Source organism: Giraffa tippelskirchi, chromosome 3 (genome assembly GCF_054371585.1).
Source record: "Giraffa tippelskirchi isolate mGirTip1 chromosome 3, T2T-mGirTip1v1.2.pri, whole genome shotgun sequence".
Lineage (NCBI taxonomy): Eukaryota > Metazoa > Chordata > Mammalia > Artiodactyla > Giraffidae > Giraffa > Giraffa tippelskirchi.
The window spans coordinates 34459298-34478062 of record NC_137277.1 but is presented as its reverse complement, the minus strand read 5'-3'; the positions used below and the strand labels follow the sequence as shown (position 1 = coordinate 34478062).

Sequence of the window (18765 nt, the reverse complement as noted above, 5' to 3'; positions counted from 1 at the left end):
ACTCGCTCACACACACACACGGCCGCCCCATCCCAGAGGGTGCCCCAAAGCCAGGATGCTGGGGAGCTAGTCATAAAGCATGGCGGCCACTCCTTCAGCCGTCTCCTTCGAGCACTGTGGGTGGGGAAATGAGAGGGCGGATGGCTAATGATTAGTTCCTTATGGTCCTGGCATTCTTGAAGTATATTCTTTACACCCATTGGAACACTTCTGCATTCTTGATTGTGGGGCTGCAATATATGAGCCTTCCTTTCCGAGTGCTGTCTTTCATGGACCCACCGACATGGCCTCGGGGCGAGACTTGCCTCCCCCACCCCCCACGCCCCTCCTTCCCCACGGCCACGCTCTCCACGCCATCTCCTGTTCTCTTTCTAAGAATGCAATAAACATTTCAGCACAATCTTTTCAATCCACATTATTTATAATATTCTGACCATCCATCGAGCCTGGCTAGAAGGCAAAGTAATAAATCAAATTTAACAACAACAGAAAAAAGAAAGAAGGGGCGGGGGGGTGGAAATCACCCTTTGGCTAGGCTAAGGCCTGAGACGTTTCATTCCCCGAAGGGTTTAGCTGTGTTAGGAAAAGTGAGATGAGATGAGACTCTGGGTTTAGAATGACGCGGAGTCAGGAACTCCAGTCTATAGGCATAATCATAACTGTGTAGAAATCTCAAACAAACATACCTCTCAGGGGTGTCGTGAGGATAAACGAGATACGTGGGAAGCACTTGGAGTGTCTCGGATAAAGGCGACTGGAGCCCAGTTTCCCCTTCTGGGTCTAAAAAAGGTCTCATCTTGGAACGGAGAGGTAGCAGTCCCTCTTCCCACACCCCTGAGCTCCAGTCTCTGCTAACCAGCAACCCCTTCACAGGCTCCAATGTGTGTGCAAGCCCTGATGTGGGGGTGGGGCTGGGCCCGGGCAGGCAGTGTGATGAAGGCAGCCTGGACACTGGGTGCTGACTCCGGTGGCCACCCTCAGGGTGCCCCTTCCCCCCACCAGCAAGGACCACGCCAGGCCACACACAGCCAGAGGTCTCTCTGCGGATGCCGCTGCTCCTGGTGGGGTGGCGGGGGAGACCGAAACTCCTCCCGGGTCACACTGCGTGGCACTAGGCAGGTGTACACAGTCTGACTTTTCCTCACAGAGACAGACTCTGGCTTAAGAGCTCGCTGATGATTTCAAGTTTTATTTAAACAAATGCGGAGGCCGGCACAGGCTGTTGGCTAGTTGCGTTACTGGCCTGAGGCCTCTGCTCTGGTGAGGCCCCGCTCAGCCTGCATTTCACTCTGGAAACCTCCGCGGGTCATCCTTGCCCCGGAGCCAGCAGGGGTTACTGGGCCTGGACCTCAAGGCAGCGGCTCCAGGCCTGTGGGTCAGCCTCTGCCATCGGCTCCAAGTGGCTCCCTGGAGCAGTTTTCTGGATATGAGATGCTGTTCTTCTGTCCAAGCCGAATTCAGGTATCAAATGGACGATCAGAGTAACTGAGTCACAGCCCACACATCCATCACCACGGTCTCATCTTGCTTCTGGGGAAATGACTGAGTGACTGCATGTGAGACTTTGGTACCAGAAAGTCGGGCAGGCGAGTAACTTTTCTCATTAAAATTGTCCAACTTACCAATGGATGTCACTTCGCCACTCTCCCATTTTGCATTTCAGCCTAACTGGATTCTGTTATAGGACAGACATGCATTCCTGTTCAGACATATCACCCGTTTGCTGGACAGGATGGTGGTGAAGGTCTTGACCAACGTTCTAGAAGGGTTCTGACACCAGCTTGACTTTTGTTCGTCACTTCTACCAGTAAGTGCCCAAAGGGAAAGCAACCAAATTTATGAGTAAGATCCATATTGCTTAAACAAAGTCCCTCTAAAGCACAATTTATTTTCAAGGTCCCTGGGTCAGGAACCACCCAAATCTTCATCACTTAACTACTACAGTCAGTGGTTCACTTCTTCAGCTTCTGATGATCAGACCTCCTCTTACTCCAGCGTATAAGGGCTGAGTGGCTGACCCACACCCCAGGGGTGTCCTCCTCACTATAGCCCACTCTTACCCACAAGCATCGCAGGGGCCTTTTCCCTCAGCGCTGACCCCTCCCCCATCACTCCTCAGTAGAGGCTCCATGACACTGGGGCCCACCAGTGCTCCCCATCTCCCTCTTCTCGTGTCCTCTCCCTGGTTGCTCTGCCCTCCCCACCCTTCCCTGTTTACGCGCCCCATCTCCTTGTCTTTACCCACAGTCTCAGTGACATGGAAGGCTCTAGAGCCATACTGCTTGGGTTCAAATTCTGGCCACTCCACTTTCCGTCTGTGTGACTATGGGCAAGCTATTTAACCTGCCTTGGCCTCACCTGTAAACTGAGGATAAGAGTGCTGTATATAATGCCCTGGAAACAGAATCTGTAACACAGTAAGTGCATGATAAACATTGCCTTTTCTTCTTCTTAAGCACTTACCTTAAGCATTTCCTGGTGTTTCGACAGTCCCCTCCAGTGGGATGTGTTTAGACCAAGGTTCTGGTGGAGGGTGGCCCAAGGCAGTGGCCATTTATACCCCATGATGCTGCCCATCAAGCCACAGTGACAGGGGCACAAGGAGAGGTCAGCCAGCCCTCCTGGCCCATCTCAGCCCAGCACACGAGGCTGAGTTGAGCAAACAGGTTCTTTGTTTTGGAGCTAAACCAAGGAATTGGGAGCAATGCAGGCTCCCCAGGTCTGCTGTGCTCCCTAACAACAGTAACCGGGTCTATAGGATAAACCCACCTGAGCTTATTACTGTGATAATGTGAGTGATTCTAGTTTTGTCTGCGGTTCATGGGGTCGCAAAGAGTCAGACACGATTGAGCGACTGAACTGAACTGAAAGAAAGAAAGTGAAGTCACTCTGTCATGATCGACTCTTTGCGACCGACCCCATAGACTGTAGCCTACCAGGCTCCTCTGTCCATGGGATTTTCCAGGCAAGAGTACTGGAGTGGGTTGCCATTTCCTTCTCCAGGGGATCTTCCCGACCCAGGGATTGAACCCAGGTCTCCGGCACTGCAGGTAGACGCTTTACCATCTGAGCCACCAGGGAAGCCCAAAAGATCTCCCAAAGAACAAAAGTTTCATTACCATGTGTCTCGTGCTACCAATATATGCACTTTAAACAACAGAGTCTAATGGAAGGAATACATTTCTAGTTTCAACATTTGGGGTCATCAGCAAGATGGTGGGGAGGCTTTCTGTCACTTGTGGAATCAGACTTTTTAGGCCATCAGCGAGATAACCAAGACATGAACAAAACTGGTTTTTGTCAGAGTCACCTTTTAACATCCACCCCCTTTTCAAATCCAGATTCTCAGGGTCTGCAGGTATAATCAGGACCAGTTTCTTCATGACTGAAGGTGAATGAAGAGCAAACTCTTTTCCAGTTAATGTCCTTGTCACTCTGGAGAACATCTCTAACCACATGTCTCCAGTGAGAAATCATGAAGCTTTCTCGAGTACAGGGTGGAGCCAGGAGAGAAGGAAGAGCCAGAAAGATGAGAGCTGGGGAAGGTCACTGAGGGCAGGATGTACATGGGTCAGGATGGGGTCTAAGCTGGGCAGAGAGGAGAAGCTAGGCATCCTCCACCCATCACTAACTGACTCTGTGCTGGGTACAACGTCAGAGGCTGGGACTACAACAACAGTCAAGATGGACGTGACCCCTCGCCCCAAAGAACTTCCATGCTAATAAGAGAGAGATCCCAATTACCACACAATATGACAATCACATATCAGGGGTAAGTGCGAAGGAGACAAACAAGGGGCTATAACCAGAGCTGCTTGGATGGAGCGCCTCCTCCTGGCAACCTAGAAGTTAGGATTCAGTCACGAGAGAAGCTGAGAGTGTACCATGTGCTGGGCACTCTGCTCACCGTCTTCTGTACATCATCTCGAAGCCCCGTAACAACCCTGATCAAACTGACAGTATGATTGTGACGATGATAATGTCGGTGACGGAACCCGAAGATCAGAGAAGTGAAGCAATTTACCTAAGGTTTCAAAGCTCTTTTGTGTTGGGCCTTGGATACGAGCCTGGGTTTCACCAATTTCAACAGTCATGGTCAAAACTTTGCGGTAACATTAAGATTGTACAGATGTATGGTTGGATGGCATCACCAACTCTATCGACAGGAGTTTGAGTAAGCTCAGGGAGTTGGTGATGGACAGGGAAGCCTGGTGTGGCGCAGTCCATGGGGTCGCAAAGAGTCATGACATGACTGAGCGACTGAACTGAAGACTGTACAGAAGTACAGGAAGTCCTAAGCATACCGGCAACACACCTTCCGAACCGCCTTCTCTGCTTCCACTGCCAGTTGCCTGGTTCAAGATGAACCTACTGTGGACAACTCTGTCTTCCTGCTCCAGGACCACCAGGGGTCAACAGTTGCCCTCTGCTGCTCAAGTCAACCCTCCTCTTAACTGTGAATTCAAAGCCTAACCATATCTAGTCCTTGGTTTCTCTTCGAGAACTAAAGGAGACAATTACTGCTTACAGAAAATGAGAATATCTAACCTGCAAATAACTGAACAGTCAACAGAAAACCTATATGAACTGAAGCAAAGAGGGTGGTTAACAAACAGAGTGCTACAAACCCTTTCTTAATGAACTGGTCACAAGCCATCAGAAAACACAGTGAAAAAATCTGACTCATAACTAAGCTAATAAACAGAGAACAAGGAACTTAATAAAAAAAATGGGCAGGATTGATAGTTTGAAAATGCTATAATACTGAAGGGACATTCAAGAATAAGTCTGAAGAAAAAGAGAGCCAGACTCATATGCCCGGATGGGAAGATCCCACACTGGGCACAAGTCCCTTCTCTCCAAATCAGCAGAAACATTTAACTCGGCTATAATAAAAACAGCAACGGGGGTTCGGGAATCTGCTAAATTACTGTGAATCTGCCAGGGAGATCCCTATATTTTGCAGATAAGGAAACCAGGGCCTAGAGAGGTGAATAAAATGAAATATGTCTAAGACAATTGGTGTGGAGACGCAAACACTCACCACTGGACCTTTGCTGCCACAGAGCTGTGTGTGTGTGTGCACGTGTATATGTGTGTGTGCATGCATGTATTCGTGTCTACACATCTGTGCACATGTGCACTTGTGTGTGCATGTGTGTACATGTGTGTGCATGCGTGTGTGCACATGTGTGTGCAGGGGATAAGGAGGAGAGCAGGTTACAGAGGGCCTTGAGTGTTGTCACCAAGTGGACAGTGTCTGACAGGTTTCCGCAGAGAGAAATGGTGGCAAAGAGGAAAAAGGTTGTCAAAAGCAAATTCACGTTTTCATGAAGCATGCCCTGGCTTCTGTGAGGAGGGTGGGTTGGAAGGGAGACAGGGAGCTGGGTCAGGAGATGCCAGGAGGGACCCAGAAGATGGCAGGCACCTGGAGGAAACCTGTGGGGCTTTTCCAGAGCCACTCAGGAAGTGGGATCCACAGGGACGGGCATCAGACTGGATGCGGGGGCCAAGCGCAAGGGGAAAGCCAGAAACGACTCCTGAGAATTTGGCTGGAAAAACTGAGTGCTTGGTGGTCTTGCTCATCAAATCAGCAAATAGAGAAAGAAGCGTGGGGCTGGAGAAAATCACGAGCCTGACTCTGGACATTATGGGTTTTATTTTGAGCAAGTTTTGACAGCCCGGTATTTGCTTTTCTTCCACTGGGATTATATAAAACTTGTCTGTTGGGCTAGCCAGCCATTGGGGAAATTTTCCTATCTTGGTGGGGGGGTTGGAGGCAGCAAACAATCAACTTTAAGGATCCCAACTGTGAAGCAGGCATGGCTTGTTGGAACGGTTGTCAGAATGGTAAAGGGCTCGGGTAGCGGTCTAGTAGACGGCTGATAGAGACCCCCACCCTGCAAGGCCCTCTGGGGTCTCCTGCCCATGCTCCTCTCAGAAGCTAAGCCCCACGCCACCTCCCCATTTTCTCTCTTCTCCTCTCTCTCAAGACTCCCAGATACTCACTTTACGTTCTTGTACATGTGATAATATTTTGGTTGGTCCCTGATGATATTTTCTTACCAGAATCCCTCCTCTTTGACATCCTAGGCTACATGCATTCACTCCCTGTATTCCTCCAAACATGACAGTGTTTTACAGTCTGGTAAGAAAGTTTCAACGGAAAGGCACATAATTGGAAGCCATCCTTTTTAATTAACGAAACAGTGTCTCCAGGTGTCTGTTTTCTTAACTTATAATGATCCCCCATGTACCCTGATCTTTAGACTGAGCTGTTGATCAGAGAGTGGTGAAAGGTCAGCCAGAGGAAAGCTGGCTGTCTCCTCTATTCCACACGCCTCTGGTCAACCTCTCTGGGCAAGAGGAGCAGAGTTGAGCTTCCCTGGCTCATCTGTGGCAGCCTACCCAGCTGAAAGAGAGATTCTGAGAGGAAACAGGCTTATCTGAGAGCCAAGAGTTGAATCTGCACATTCAAATATGTGAAAATGGGACAGTGGCTTTACAGGGATGAATCTGTCTTCCTTTAACCAAACGGAGAACCATATGTATCTACTGGATGTCTAAGACACCCACCAGCACAGGTAGAAGTGAGAGCGCTTAGGTGCTTGTTGTAGAACCTCGCTAGGGATGCTGGAGGATAAGGCAGTCCAGGAAATCAGACAGGTATAGGAAAAGGGGGGGGGGGGTCACAATGACAGACCCCCAAATGGAACGTGACTCCAGGCTATCAGCATCTGAGAGAACGTATTTTGTGGAGCCCTCAGGACTGCCTGTAGTAACTTCTGAACCCTCCGCCATCAAATAATATCTTTTACTCTGACAAGAAGCTGTAGATAATCAGAAATGTCTTTCCTTAAATGAAGGAGGCTTTTTCCTTTTGATCAACAGTCAACGTTCTGTGTTTCAAACAGAATTATCAGGGTTTTCATTTCATGGGGTCAGAGTATAAACTCGAGAAAAGTACTCGAATGTAGAGCTTTTCCAATAGATGGAAGATACCCTTTTTACTTCCTGAGCTTAAACTGTAAGCATCTTTTGAAATGAAAAACAATGTTCTTAAGCAACTAGATGTTTCCCACAACTTCTGTCTGTAGGGATTCCAGTTCATTTTCTGGAATTTATTAATCAAACACCAAAGTATTATTATCTATTCAGAAAAGCCTGATGGAAACTGTAACTTGAATAATATTCAAGGATTTTTTTCTTTTGAAGCAGAAAGCCAACAATTACCGCACTGGGGAAGGCTTTTTTTTTTTTTTTTTTTACTGTGGTGCATTTCCTCAGGAGAGGAAATGATTTTTGAGAATACTGAAGCCTTTTCTTATTCTAAAGCAGGCTAGCAACACCTGTACACAATCTTTCTAGACACAATGAGACTTTTCTGAGGTTTCATGTCATGACCATTTAATTTAATAGCTCTGAGAGCTTACCCAGGACACTAATACCTCAGTTAACTGGCACGATTGGTGAATTGGGGATTCCAGTTAACTTAATTTTTCCATCAACGAATAGTAACCCATTTATGCAATGAAATTTCCCCAGCAGGATATAGGGGATCTGGACATCTCTTTTCCAGGTATGTACAATTGTATGTTTTTTCTCTCAGTTTTACATTTAAAAAAAAATAAAAAGAAAAATCAGTATTTTCCCGCCCATAAATCTTCAAATTAATAAGCCAATAATCAACCACATGTCAGAGCCCTCACCAAAGAAACAGGTTGAGCTTAACTGTGATAGTATTAGTTAAAGAAAATCAACTTAGTGAGCAAAATAAAGTATATTTCTCTCCTCCACGAAGCAGTCATTTAACACACAAGACATCAATCTGTACCTAGGGGCCACACAGACAAACGGTACACGGTTTTTGGATCTTAGAAGCTCATGGTTTATAGATGGATTTAAAACTTCAAATGATACAAGAAATGATGGGTGTTAAAATTTTTTTTCCTTCAAAAGCGTAAAAACCAACACTTACTTTTGACGAATCAAGGCAAATGAAATGTACTTTTTGTAATAATTAGTGAAAAGAAAATAAATTCAAAGTTGCCTTTAACTTTTTAATTAGGGTCTCTAACTTTTTAATTAGGGCTTCCCTGGTGGCTCAGTTGGTAGGTAAAAAAATCTGCCTGCAATGCGGGAAACCCAGGTTTGATCCCTGGGTTGGGAAGATCCCCTGGAGTAGGAAATGACTGTCCACACCAGTATTTTTGCCTGGGAAATACCATGGAGAGAGGAGCCTGGCGGGCTACAATCCATGGGTCGCTAGTGTCGGACACAACTTAGCGACTAAACCACCACCTCTAATTTTTTAACCAGCAGAATAAGGACTGATTTTATATTCTGACTTCAACTTAACAGAATTAGAAAGCTTCAAAAGTTGTTAGAAATGAAACAGGTAAAAGTAACTTATGAGAAGTTCTGATGTGATCTGTCAGGGGCCCAAAGACCCTGGTTACCTGGGTTATCCTCAGTCATTCACTTTTTTTTTTTTGCTGAGCTGTGTGGCTTGCAGAATCTTAGTTCCCTGATCAGGGATTAAACATGGACCTTGACAGTCAAAGTGTCGAGTCCTAACCACTGGACCTCCAGGGAATCCCCCCGCACTGGTTTTATGTTTTAATTAATAGATGCAAAGTCTTTCAAAGGCACAAATGGGGCTTGGTTTCTTCCCTCTGATGGTTTCCAGCAGGCAACCTTAGGATCTGAAGTTTTCTGGAATACTAGGTTCCACTCTCCTTGCTTCTCAGTCACCCTTCCCCTCCACCCCCGCAATCCTGATTCAGTGGTTCTGGGATGTGGCCCAAGAATCTGTATTTTTAATAATAGCATCATGTGATCCTTATCAAGGAAAACATATGGTCCTAGATAATATGATTTGCCTAAGCACGGAATAGGGGAGGTGGGGGAAGGGGGGCAGGGACGGGGTCCGGACGCGCAGGGAAGTCACTGGAGCTGGGAGGGAAAGGTCGATTTCCAGGCCTCAGGATCTGGAGAGCCAGCTTTAGTAAAGCCTGGGGCTGGACTCGGGAATCTGCATTTTTAGAAATAATTTTATTTACTTTTTTTTTTGGCTGTGCTAGGTCTTTTGTTGAAGCACAATCTTTCTCTAGTTGTAGCAAGCGGGGGCTACTCTTCGTTGCGGTACACGGGCTTCTCATAGCCATGGCTTCTCTTGCTGTGGAGCATGGGCTCTAGGCCATGTGGGCTTCAGCAGTTGCAGCTCACAGGCTCAATAGTTGTGACGCATGGGCTTATTTGCCCCTCGGCATGTGGGATCTTCCCGGGTCAGGGATTGAATGTGTGTCTCCTGAATTGGCAGGTAGATTCTTTACCACTCAGCCACCAGGGAAGCCCCCGGGGAATCTGCATTTTTAATGAGTGCCTCAGGTGATATCTGGTCATAAGAAACCTCTCTGGTTGTTGACGAGTGGCCAAACTTGACTGGTTGGACTTAAAACAACAGAATCAGGAAAAACCGAAGTCATGATCCAGGAGACTTCTCTGGCGGTCCAGTGGTTAAGAGTCTGAGCTTCCAATATAGGGGGTGCCAGTTTGATCCCTGGTCAAGGAACTGAGATCCCACAGGCCATGTGGTATGGCCAAGAAAAAATAAATAAAGTCATAATCCAAAGGGGGGAATCGGGGACACCTTGGTCTTCCCAGGCCCAACTGCTTCCTGGATCTACATTGGATGGGCTGTTTCTCAAAGGCCTGCCTCCAGGAGGCCAGGGCTCAGTCCAAAGCACTGTGGGCCATAGGGTGCCTGCCTGACCCTATATGGGGCAGATCTAGGACACCTATGGGTGGACCTCTGGTCCTCTGAAGCAAGAATCACTTTTGGGAAACACACAGAGAGGCAAACTGTCTCTGGGAAAGGTCATGGCCTGGTTATAGCATGCCTGCAAATCGCAAATGAGACACTTCGGCGTACCATCACTGGGTCATAACCACACACCCTGTTTACTACAAATTCTGCTCAAATAAACCTGTCTTCACGTACAGTTGCTAAGGCACTTGTGCTTAGAAAAACAAACACTTAAAACACAAACAATACCTTCACATTTTCCCTTCAAAAGTGACTGATTTGCTCAGTGCTGAAAAGCTGCAACAAACTTCTGGAAGCCTCGCATCACTGCACTTTGCATTTGCCAATAACTATACGGACCTCTTGGAGAACGCCAAGGGAAATACCGGACTTGGGAAGGCTAGGAAGAAGGAAAAAAATAAGGCGAGATCATACAGGGGATGAAAAACGCCTCTTGCATGCTTCCCCGTGAAGTCAGTCTATGTTTCTTGCAAACGGTTGAACTCCATAAGCACCTCACAGCTTAGCTGTCTTGATTTCAAACCCCTGCCCACATGGCTCACATTTGCAACTTAAATATTCGGTATGAAAACAATGTTATTTGACAGGATTCTTCTCTGGAGGGGAGAAGGAAAGGCACGTGTTTCAGCCCACACACATATGCTGATCTTTGACTCGAAGTATCGCTGTAAGACACGCAATTATTTTGGCTTCGGAAGACTATACTGTCTGCTGTGTTGGGGTGGGGTGGGCAGTTACCAAAAAAATCTTGTCTTGAGCAGCGCCAGAACCGAAGATTTTTATGTGTGTGAGCTGGAGGGATTTTATTATGCATGTATAGTACAAATGGTTCTTTTTTTCATTTTGGAAAGAAGAAAGGCACTTAAGGAAAAAAAAAGAAGGTTTGGTGGGGAGGCTTTGCAGTGGTATTTCACCTCAATACATCTTTCAAGTTTGATGGCTCGTAAGCTCACGGCTTGGTTCTTGTCTTCAACCTTGAGACAACGCTAAGCTGTCCGCAGCAGCTGCAGAGGCCAGGTCTTTAAATGAAATAGAAAAATAATTGCTTCAGGAAACAAAGGGAAGAAGGGGGAAAAAAGGCCCGTGAGCTGAATGACATGGCCCTTTGGGATTGCCTGTGGTATGTGGTCCTGATGGATATTGTGCAGTGTGCTAAGAAGGGATCCTTGAGCAGCCCTGGAGAATCAGAAGTGTGATGTGGCCGGAAGAGTGTGAGTTTCAGAGACACACCTGGATCCAAGTCTTGGCTCTGTGGCTGATTAGCTAGCTAGTGACCCTGACAAAGGGCCTTGCCTCTGGGTGGGGGACTCCTGGTTCCTTATCTGCCGTGTGGGAGTACCTCTACCTACAGCAGGGACTGTAATGAAGACTGGAGGGTGCAAGGCATGCGATGGGCTGGTTCCGTTAAACGCGGCCAATCAAACACCCACAGCTACCTCTGCCCTGCCCCAGGACTCCATCACTAGGGGGAGAAATGGCATGAAACCATGATCCAAAATTATAAGGGAGAAAATGACATCCAATCAGATGTATCAACACAGTACTGGATGATGGGAAGCACATGGGCAAGTGATGAAGGATTGAGAGGAGATGCTGAAATGAACAAGTGAGTAGGGATGGGGGTGGGAAGAGGACGTTGGCTATGGGGCTAGATCCCTCTCAAGGCTAGGGGATGGTAGTACCAGGTACTCCTGAAGACAGAGCCAAAAACAGGGGGGCTGGTCAAAGATTACATGAGGACACACTCTACCCTCACATCCTTCCATCACGCTGTACAACCTCTTAGGAAAGAGGGCCAGTGGAGGAATGGGACCAGAAGGGTTCTCAACATGAGGCAACAGGTGCAGGAGGGGGAAGGGAGAAGTCGAGAGGCTGGAAACAGGAGACAAATACACATTTTCACATGGGAGGGTGAGAGCACACTGCCCCCACCCCCATATTAGGCTCCCCGACACTAATAGCTAAGCCTTTATTCACCAGGCAGGAGACCAAAGGGCCCCTTCTAAGCAGAAAGGGGCTAACCAAAGAGAAAAGACCTACAGACACCAGCATGTGGGGACCCCGATAAAATGAAGAGGTCCTTCCCTGTCTGATAATCTCTTGTGAGACCTACAACTCTACATGCCCCATTCATGCATGTAAAACTTTCAGATGTCTCTTTAGTGCTTCATTCTTAAATATTAATGGGTAGACAAGAATCACTAGATAGCTGACCAAAGAGAAAAAGGAGACCCCAAACATATCCCCCCGAAAAGAAAACAGAAAAAAGAATTCAGTAAAAAGATACAATGCAAAGAACAGAAGAAAATAGCAAAGAAACAATAATTAATATGCTCAGAAATATAAAATGCTTTGTATCTGTAACACTAGGACACAGTAACATTTAAGAAATCAGAAAACTTAAGAGTTTAAAAAACAGCAGCAAAAAAGAAATTTCAGGAGAAAGTTTTGAAGAAACGTCCCCAAGATGAACAAAAAACAAAGGAAAAAGAGGAGAGAAAATATTGAGTTGGCATAAAAATTCATTTGGGTTTTTTCATAGCTTATGAAAAACCCTAACAAACTTCTTGACCAACCTGATAATAAGGAAATGAGAAAGCCCATCTTCCATCTAACGAATGTACCAGAAGGAAAGAAAAAAGAAAAAAACCAAGGGGGTAATTATCAAGACTTTAATATAATGAAAAATGCCCAGAACTGAAGGCATGAATTCCAGACTGAAGGGTCAGCCGAGTACCCAACACAACAGTGTTGGACAAGGGTAGATGGTACTGGAAGGCCCTCTGTGTGAAATCTAGATGACTCAGGCTAAAGGGAAGTTCTTGAGAGCAAAACAGGGCACATGACAAAGTTCAGTGGTCAACCTGGCTCAAGAATCAACAAGGAAAGATAGAAGACAATGAAAAATGCCTTCAAAATTCCAGTCACAAACTGCCTCCAACCTAAAGTTCTGTGGATGTGGTCAATCGCTCAACTGCAAGGAGCAGAATAAAGATATTTTCAGCTACAGAAGGGCTGAGACCCAAGGAAAACATTAAAAAGACAGGTCATTTGATGTGCTTTTCACCATATCCATAGGGATTTCTCAGTGCTGAAGTAATTTAGGGCAAGCATTATGAACAGCAGAGGAGGAAAAAATAACAGCAAGTTTAGGAAGAACAAAATAGTGTGTAAAAAAGGAAATCTGATTATAGTAAGCTACATGGCTCAGCTAAAAACATTAATACATTCTGAGTTTGCTCCCCAGCATCACCACCAAAAAACAATTTAATACAGCTGAGATGAAAATGCTGAGTAGTGATTTCACTAACAACTGTGATTTAATGCTGTTGGTGGCATAGAGGAAAAGCGTAAGTGCAACGTCTTCCACAGCAGGAAGTTCACAGACAATACCCAGAACTGCAATCCAATTGCGTAATATTAGTACAGCACATTATTTAGAAACAAGGAGAAAAATCCAGGAGAAACAGGGGAAAGAGGGGACTTCCCTTTCAGAGTGGGAGGGCTGGCAGGGCAGGTAATGGCTGGTCTCCTTTTCTGTTGGCAAAGGCACCCCGGACCACTGTCTGTCTTTGTAAACCATGCTTGGGTGTTATTCTGACTCATCGCCAGGCTGGGGTCCGGGTTAAATGCCTACCGCTATGGCTTGGCACAGGAAGCCAGGGCAGGTGTGGATGGAATGGGGACCACGTGGAATAAACATGGTATTGGGCTCCAGAGAAGAGAAGAGAAGCACAGGCCCATGACAGCCTCCCCTGGGCTGCCCAGCGAGCATAGGTGTGCCTGGGCACACAGATCCACACACCTGTGTAAAACTGCAATAACCTAACAACACATGCATCCTAATATAGCTCTCCCAAGTGCAAACCAAACTGCATTCACCTCCTCCCCAAAGGCAGAGAAACCTTGCATCACAACCTGCTACTGGACACAGAGCTTCAATGGAAGCTCCGCTCTGTTATGTCCTGGATTTCCGGTTGATGGCCATCTTCTCAATCTAGGCCACACACGGTTCTCTATATTATGATTTGTAATTAATTACCTCCCATATGCCCAACATATACTTGTAGATCAACACCTTGACCACGCTACCAAAAGCTCCCATTTGGGAAAGGAGAGGTGGGGAACAGTCCAGAAAACATACCCTTCTTGTCAGGCTGTGCTGAGCCTTCCTGGGGGGTGCAAGCCTTGCAATGCAGGGGTCGCAGGTTTGATCCCTGATCAGGGGACTAAGATCCCACCTGCTGTAGAGCAATTACTGAGTCCTCCCACTCTGGAGCCTGTGAACCACAGCTAGGGAGTCCAGGCACTGCAACCAAGATCCCATGTGCCACAACTAATCCCACTGACGCAGCCAATAAATAAATAAGAAGGGGATGTTACACAGCATGGTGGGCGTGGAGACAAATTCCGGGAAGACAAGGATTTCGTCAGATCTAAATGGAGTATCAATCCAAACACATATTGCTATCAAACAAATGGAAGAGCTTCTGTGAGCTCTATAAAATCACTGTTGAATTACATGCTCCAGTTACAGCGATAAATATTTGGTACCAGGAGCAAGATTGCCTTTCTTGGGAAAAAGTTTGTTTCTTTCCTATTAGGTAGTGTCCTTGTATCACATATCCTGTCTCCCTTGTTGTGTTATGTTTCCCTGGATTCTAGTCTTGGTGCTAAATTTGAGGCTCCAACATGGGCTTCCCTGGTGGCTCACCTGGCAAAGACTCTGTTTGCAATGCGAGAGACCTGAGTTCGATCCCTGGGTTGGGAAGATGGAGAAGGGAATGGCTACCCACTCCAGTATTCTGGCCTGGAGAATTCCGTGGACTGTATAGTCCATGGGGTCACAAAGATTCAGACATGATTGAGCAACTTTTACTTTCAACGTGATCTCAGTTTATTGGTTTGATAAATTCTACATACATTCTTGTAAATTCTATTTAAATTTCTTCCTTTAGCAGCTTTGAGACTTTACACAGACGCACACCCTGTCTTATTGTAAGCTACTCCACATCTTTGTGACACAGAGGTTATAAATTATAAATAAAATCTACCCTGGGACAGAAGTTGGTCTGTCTTTAAGTTTGCCCTATGAGATCCTCAGATTCTGAGGTGGCTTTGGATGGTCCACAAGCCTTGCCAGCTGGTCTTCACTGCTCACTGTTTTGTTATTTTATCCCCAAGTCTTGGTCTGCAAGCCAAGCTCCGTGAACTTATCCGTCTAATTTAAGCTGTTGTGTATATTTTGCTGCTTTTTCCAAGCAAAAGGTCTCTTTGCAATCCTCCAGCCTTGCCTTAGTTGAACTAAGGGGAAGCAGGGCTGTTCTCCTCACATGTCTGTGTGTTCCGGAGTGCAGGCTGGATGCAGCTAAGCGGACCAGAACCCGAATCTGGGAACGAGCCTTAGAGCTGGGGGCAGAAGCTGTGTGAATCCAAGAGGACCAGGCCAGCGGGGCATGGATGCTGCCCACCGTCCACTGAGAAACTCCTCTTCGTGGTCAAAGGAAAAACACGACAAGTAAGTGGACACTGAACATGACTCTTATGAGGACAAGAGAAAGTCAGTGACACACTCCCAAGCTTGGTGCCGGGCACTGGAGCTTCCCTGTTCGCTGGCTTTGAAACCCACCCCTGTGGCTTAGGTGTGTCGCCACCGTGTGGCCGGAGAGAGACTACCAGGCGCACAGGACCCAGAGGGCTCCTCCTGGTTCAGACTTGGAACGCTGGCCAGGGCCATGGCTCTGGACAAAAATAGAATGTTTATTTGACTTGTCTCTTTCATAACACGATATAGATTTCAGAAAATAATCATATGGCAGACAAAGAGGGAAAAAAGCACTCAGAGGTTTCGCGAGCTACCTGCGAAGGGCTGAGCTCCAGGGAGGCCTGTAGGATGAGGTTTCCTCCTTTCACTGCCCCCGGAAAGAGAACTCCCCCTTTATCACTTGCGCACTGAGCCCCTTGGGAGCGCAGCTCTCACTGCTGGCTTCGGCTGACCAGGGCTTGCAACATCATCTCACCTAACTACCCCAGGCTGGTTTGAAAAAGGCAGAATTTCCTTCTGAGCTGGCCATCCTTGGGCTCTTTTTTCCGAGTATGCTCCTCAGCTCCTGTGCTAAGTCCTCAGACACTGCTAGGTATTCAAAGGTCACGGCTGCCGACCCTCTCCCTAAGCTTGGGCCTTCCACCTGGCTGGCAAGTCAACTCCCTGGAGACTATTTTCAAGGCAGATGAAAATAATCCGACAGACAGTGGAACCAAAAGTTCCTGACCCTTGGGGGTCTGATAGCTTGACTCTGGAGAGTCCTTCAGATGGCAAGGAGATCAAACCAGTCAGTCTTCAAGGAAATCAACCCTGGATATTCACTGGAAGGACTCACGCTGAAGCTGAAGCTCCAGTACTTTGGCCACCTGATGTGAAAAGCCAACTCATTGGAAACAACTCTGATGCCGGGAAAGATTGAAGGCAGGAGGAGAAGGGGATGACAGAGGATGAGATGGCTGGATCACATCAACTCAACGGACTTGAGTTTGAGCAAGCTCCAGGAGTTGGTGATGGACAGAGAAGCCTGGTGTGCTACAGTCCACGGGATCGGACATGACTGAGTGACTGAACAACAACCAACCAATTGAAGAAGTTAATGAAGGTTAAGTGAGGTCATAGGTGGGGACCTAATCTGATAGGTCCTTAGACATAGGAAGGACAGGGAAGCCTGGTGTGCTGCAGTCCATGGGGTCACAAAGAGTCGGACACAACTGGGGGACTGAAGTGAACTAAACTGATGTCCTTAAGAAGAAGAGGACTTCGCTCTCTCTCTCTCCGCACACTCACAGGACAGGCCATGTGAGGACACAGCAAGAAGGCAGCCATCTGCAACTCCAGGAAACAGGTCTCCCCAGAGGCTACCTCTGCTGGCACCATGACCTTGGACCTCCTTTCTCCAGAACCATGAGACAACACATTCTTGTTGCCTAAAGCCAGTTGGTCTACAGCCCTTTGTTATGGTGGCCCAAGCAGACCGACCCTGGGAGCCTTGACCTTGCTACCCCCGGCCCTCTTATTCAGCTTTCAACACTCCAAGTAACCTCTTCCGTGAGGTCATTCTCTTCTACCCTGGCCACTTCCTCCTTGACGCACCCCTTCCATAAAGAGACTATATCTTAGAACCCTGTAACACTTTATTGACTTAAAAAAAAAAAAGTCTGTCTGCTCCTACTAGACTCTGAACCCCTTGAAAGAAGAGATATTTCTTAGATAATGAAGAAGTGACAAAATGAAGGATTAGCTGTGTAAGAGCTTGCAAATACCAGTTACTTATGTGAACTATTTACCATGTGGCGTGATTACCATCTACAATGAAGTGTGCAGGGGGGACTCTACAGTGACACAGATGCGATGGCCGAACCCTCACATCAGGTTTAATACCAGTTAGGTGACTTTGGGGGGCCCGTTACTTTACTTCTTTGGGCTGAAATGGCCTCATTTTCTTAAACATAAATTTTGCTGAAGCATAACACACACACAGAGGAGCACACAAGTTGTCAAGAACTCAATGAATTTCCTAATTGTTCTAGCTTGTAAGTGGGGATAATGATAGTGTCTGTCGCATTGGGTGGATGTGAGGGTTTAATGACAAACCACTTTGGATGTATCTCATTCCTGCCGCCCTGCCCGCCACTTCAGTTAAATGGAGAGATTCTTCATCTACTTAAAATGCCAGACAAGCTTGTTGTTTTAAAGCAGGGCTGAAGGAGGCAATGAAATAGGCTTGGAAAAGCCTCCTTGGTACCAGAGAGAGGAAGAGGAAAAACCCTTCCGATTTCAGCATATGTGACTTCTTAGCCAGCAGAGTAAGGGTACCAGGGACAGGTTGGTCCCTGGTCAGGGAACTAAGATCCTGCATGCCACAGGGCAGTTAAGTCTCAGAACCGCGACAGAGATCCCGTGAGCTACAACTAAGACTCGATGCTGCCAAACAAATAAATGTTGGGCAAAAAGCCCCCCAAAACTGAGAGGCGTCCACCCCTGCAAATGTCCTTCTGCCTCTCCTCTTAAGACCTAGGTCCTTCTCAGGAGCCACAGCAGATGTGGCTTAAAAGAAAGATGCTCATGGGTCGGGGGTGGGGTGGGGGGTGGATTTACAGCCTGTGACCAATTAGCCAGATGGGCTCACCTCCCCACCTGGTTTTTCTCTGGTCGGTGTTCCACAGGCTCTCTCACTTTCATTCCCTCCCCGTTAGCTGAAGAAGGTTGCTTCCCTTTGGCCTGGGGGTTGGCCATCTGAGGCCAGCTTGGGTTCACATCTGCTCTGGGGCTTCAGGTGACCTGGTGGCTGGGATGAGCTTTCTCCGACGTGGGTTTTAGCACAGGCCCCATGACCTTTCCTCCTGAATTCAGATCTCACCACGGTTGTCCATGTTTTCCTGAACTCCAGCTTCAGCTAGGGCAAATGTGGTTTGATTAATTCCAAACATATGTTCCTAAGAAATGCAGAATCTTACCATATCTGCCCTTCCTGTACAAAGCCAACTAGGGCACTGAGTTTGAGCTGCAAAACCCCCAGGATTTGGGGGAGGAGGGGACTGCCCGTTTCTCCATTCATTCTTAACGTTATTGAACGGTGATTACGCTACTTGTGCTTCCAGTCAGTGGAGCATGGTAACTTCTTTCTAGAAGCCCTCCTTTCAAGTTCTCTGTTTCTCTGAATGTAATGTCAACTCCTTTGCTTCTAAGTTCAGGTTTGTCTCCATCAATTAACATTGCCAACACCTGAAGATGAAGAGAACCCGAAGCGGTTATCTCGTTGAGAACTTTGAACCTGGGCGTGGTATGAACATACATCACAGAAGATAAACATTTATCCTGCCTATTTTTTTTCTAAACAAATTTTCAGAGTTGAAAAGCCCCCAATTGCTTCAAAAGCCAAAGAAATGAG

General features: G+C 47.0%; 1 protein-coding gene across 3 annotated transcripts in view; it reads right to left on the bottom strand.

Moving 5' to 3' along the window:
• The window catches only part of STX8 (syntaxin 8), a 201449-nt gene that overhangs the window by 19975 nt on the left and 162709 nt on the right, over positions 1-18765 (bottom strand). The window contains exon 8 of one of the 3 annotated variants that reach the window (XM_081578364.1): positions 9053-10208. The exons of the other annotated variants lie outside the window; for them this stretch is intronic. Within the exon in view, the coding sequence (XP_081434490.1) occupies positions 10159-10208 (50 nt within the window). The 3' untranslated portion in view covers positions 9053-10158. Of the gene's footprint in view, positions 1-9052; positions 10209-18765 lie in introns of those variants that run through there. 3 annotated transcript variants of the gene reach the window in all.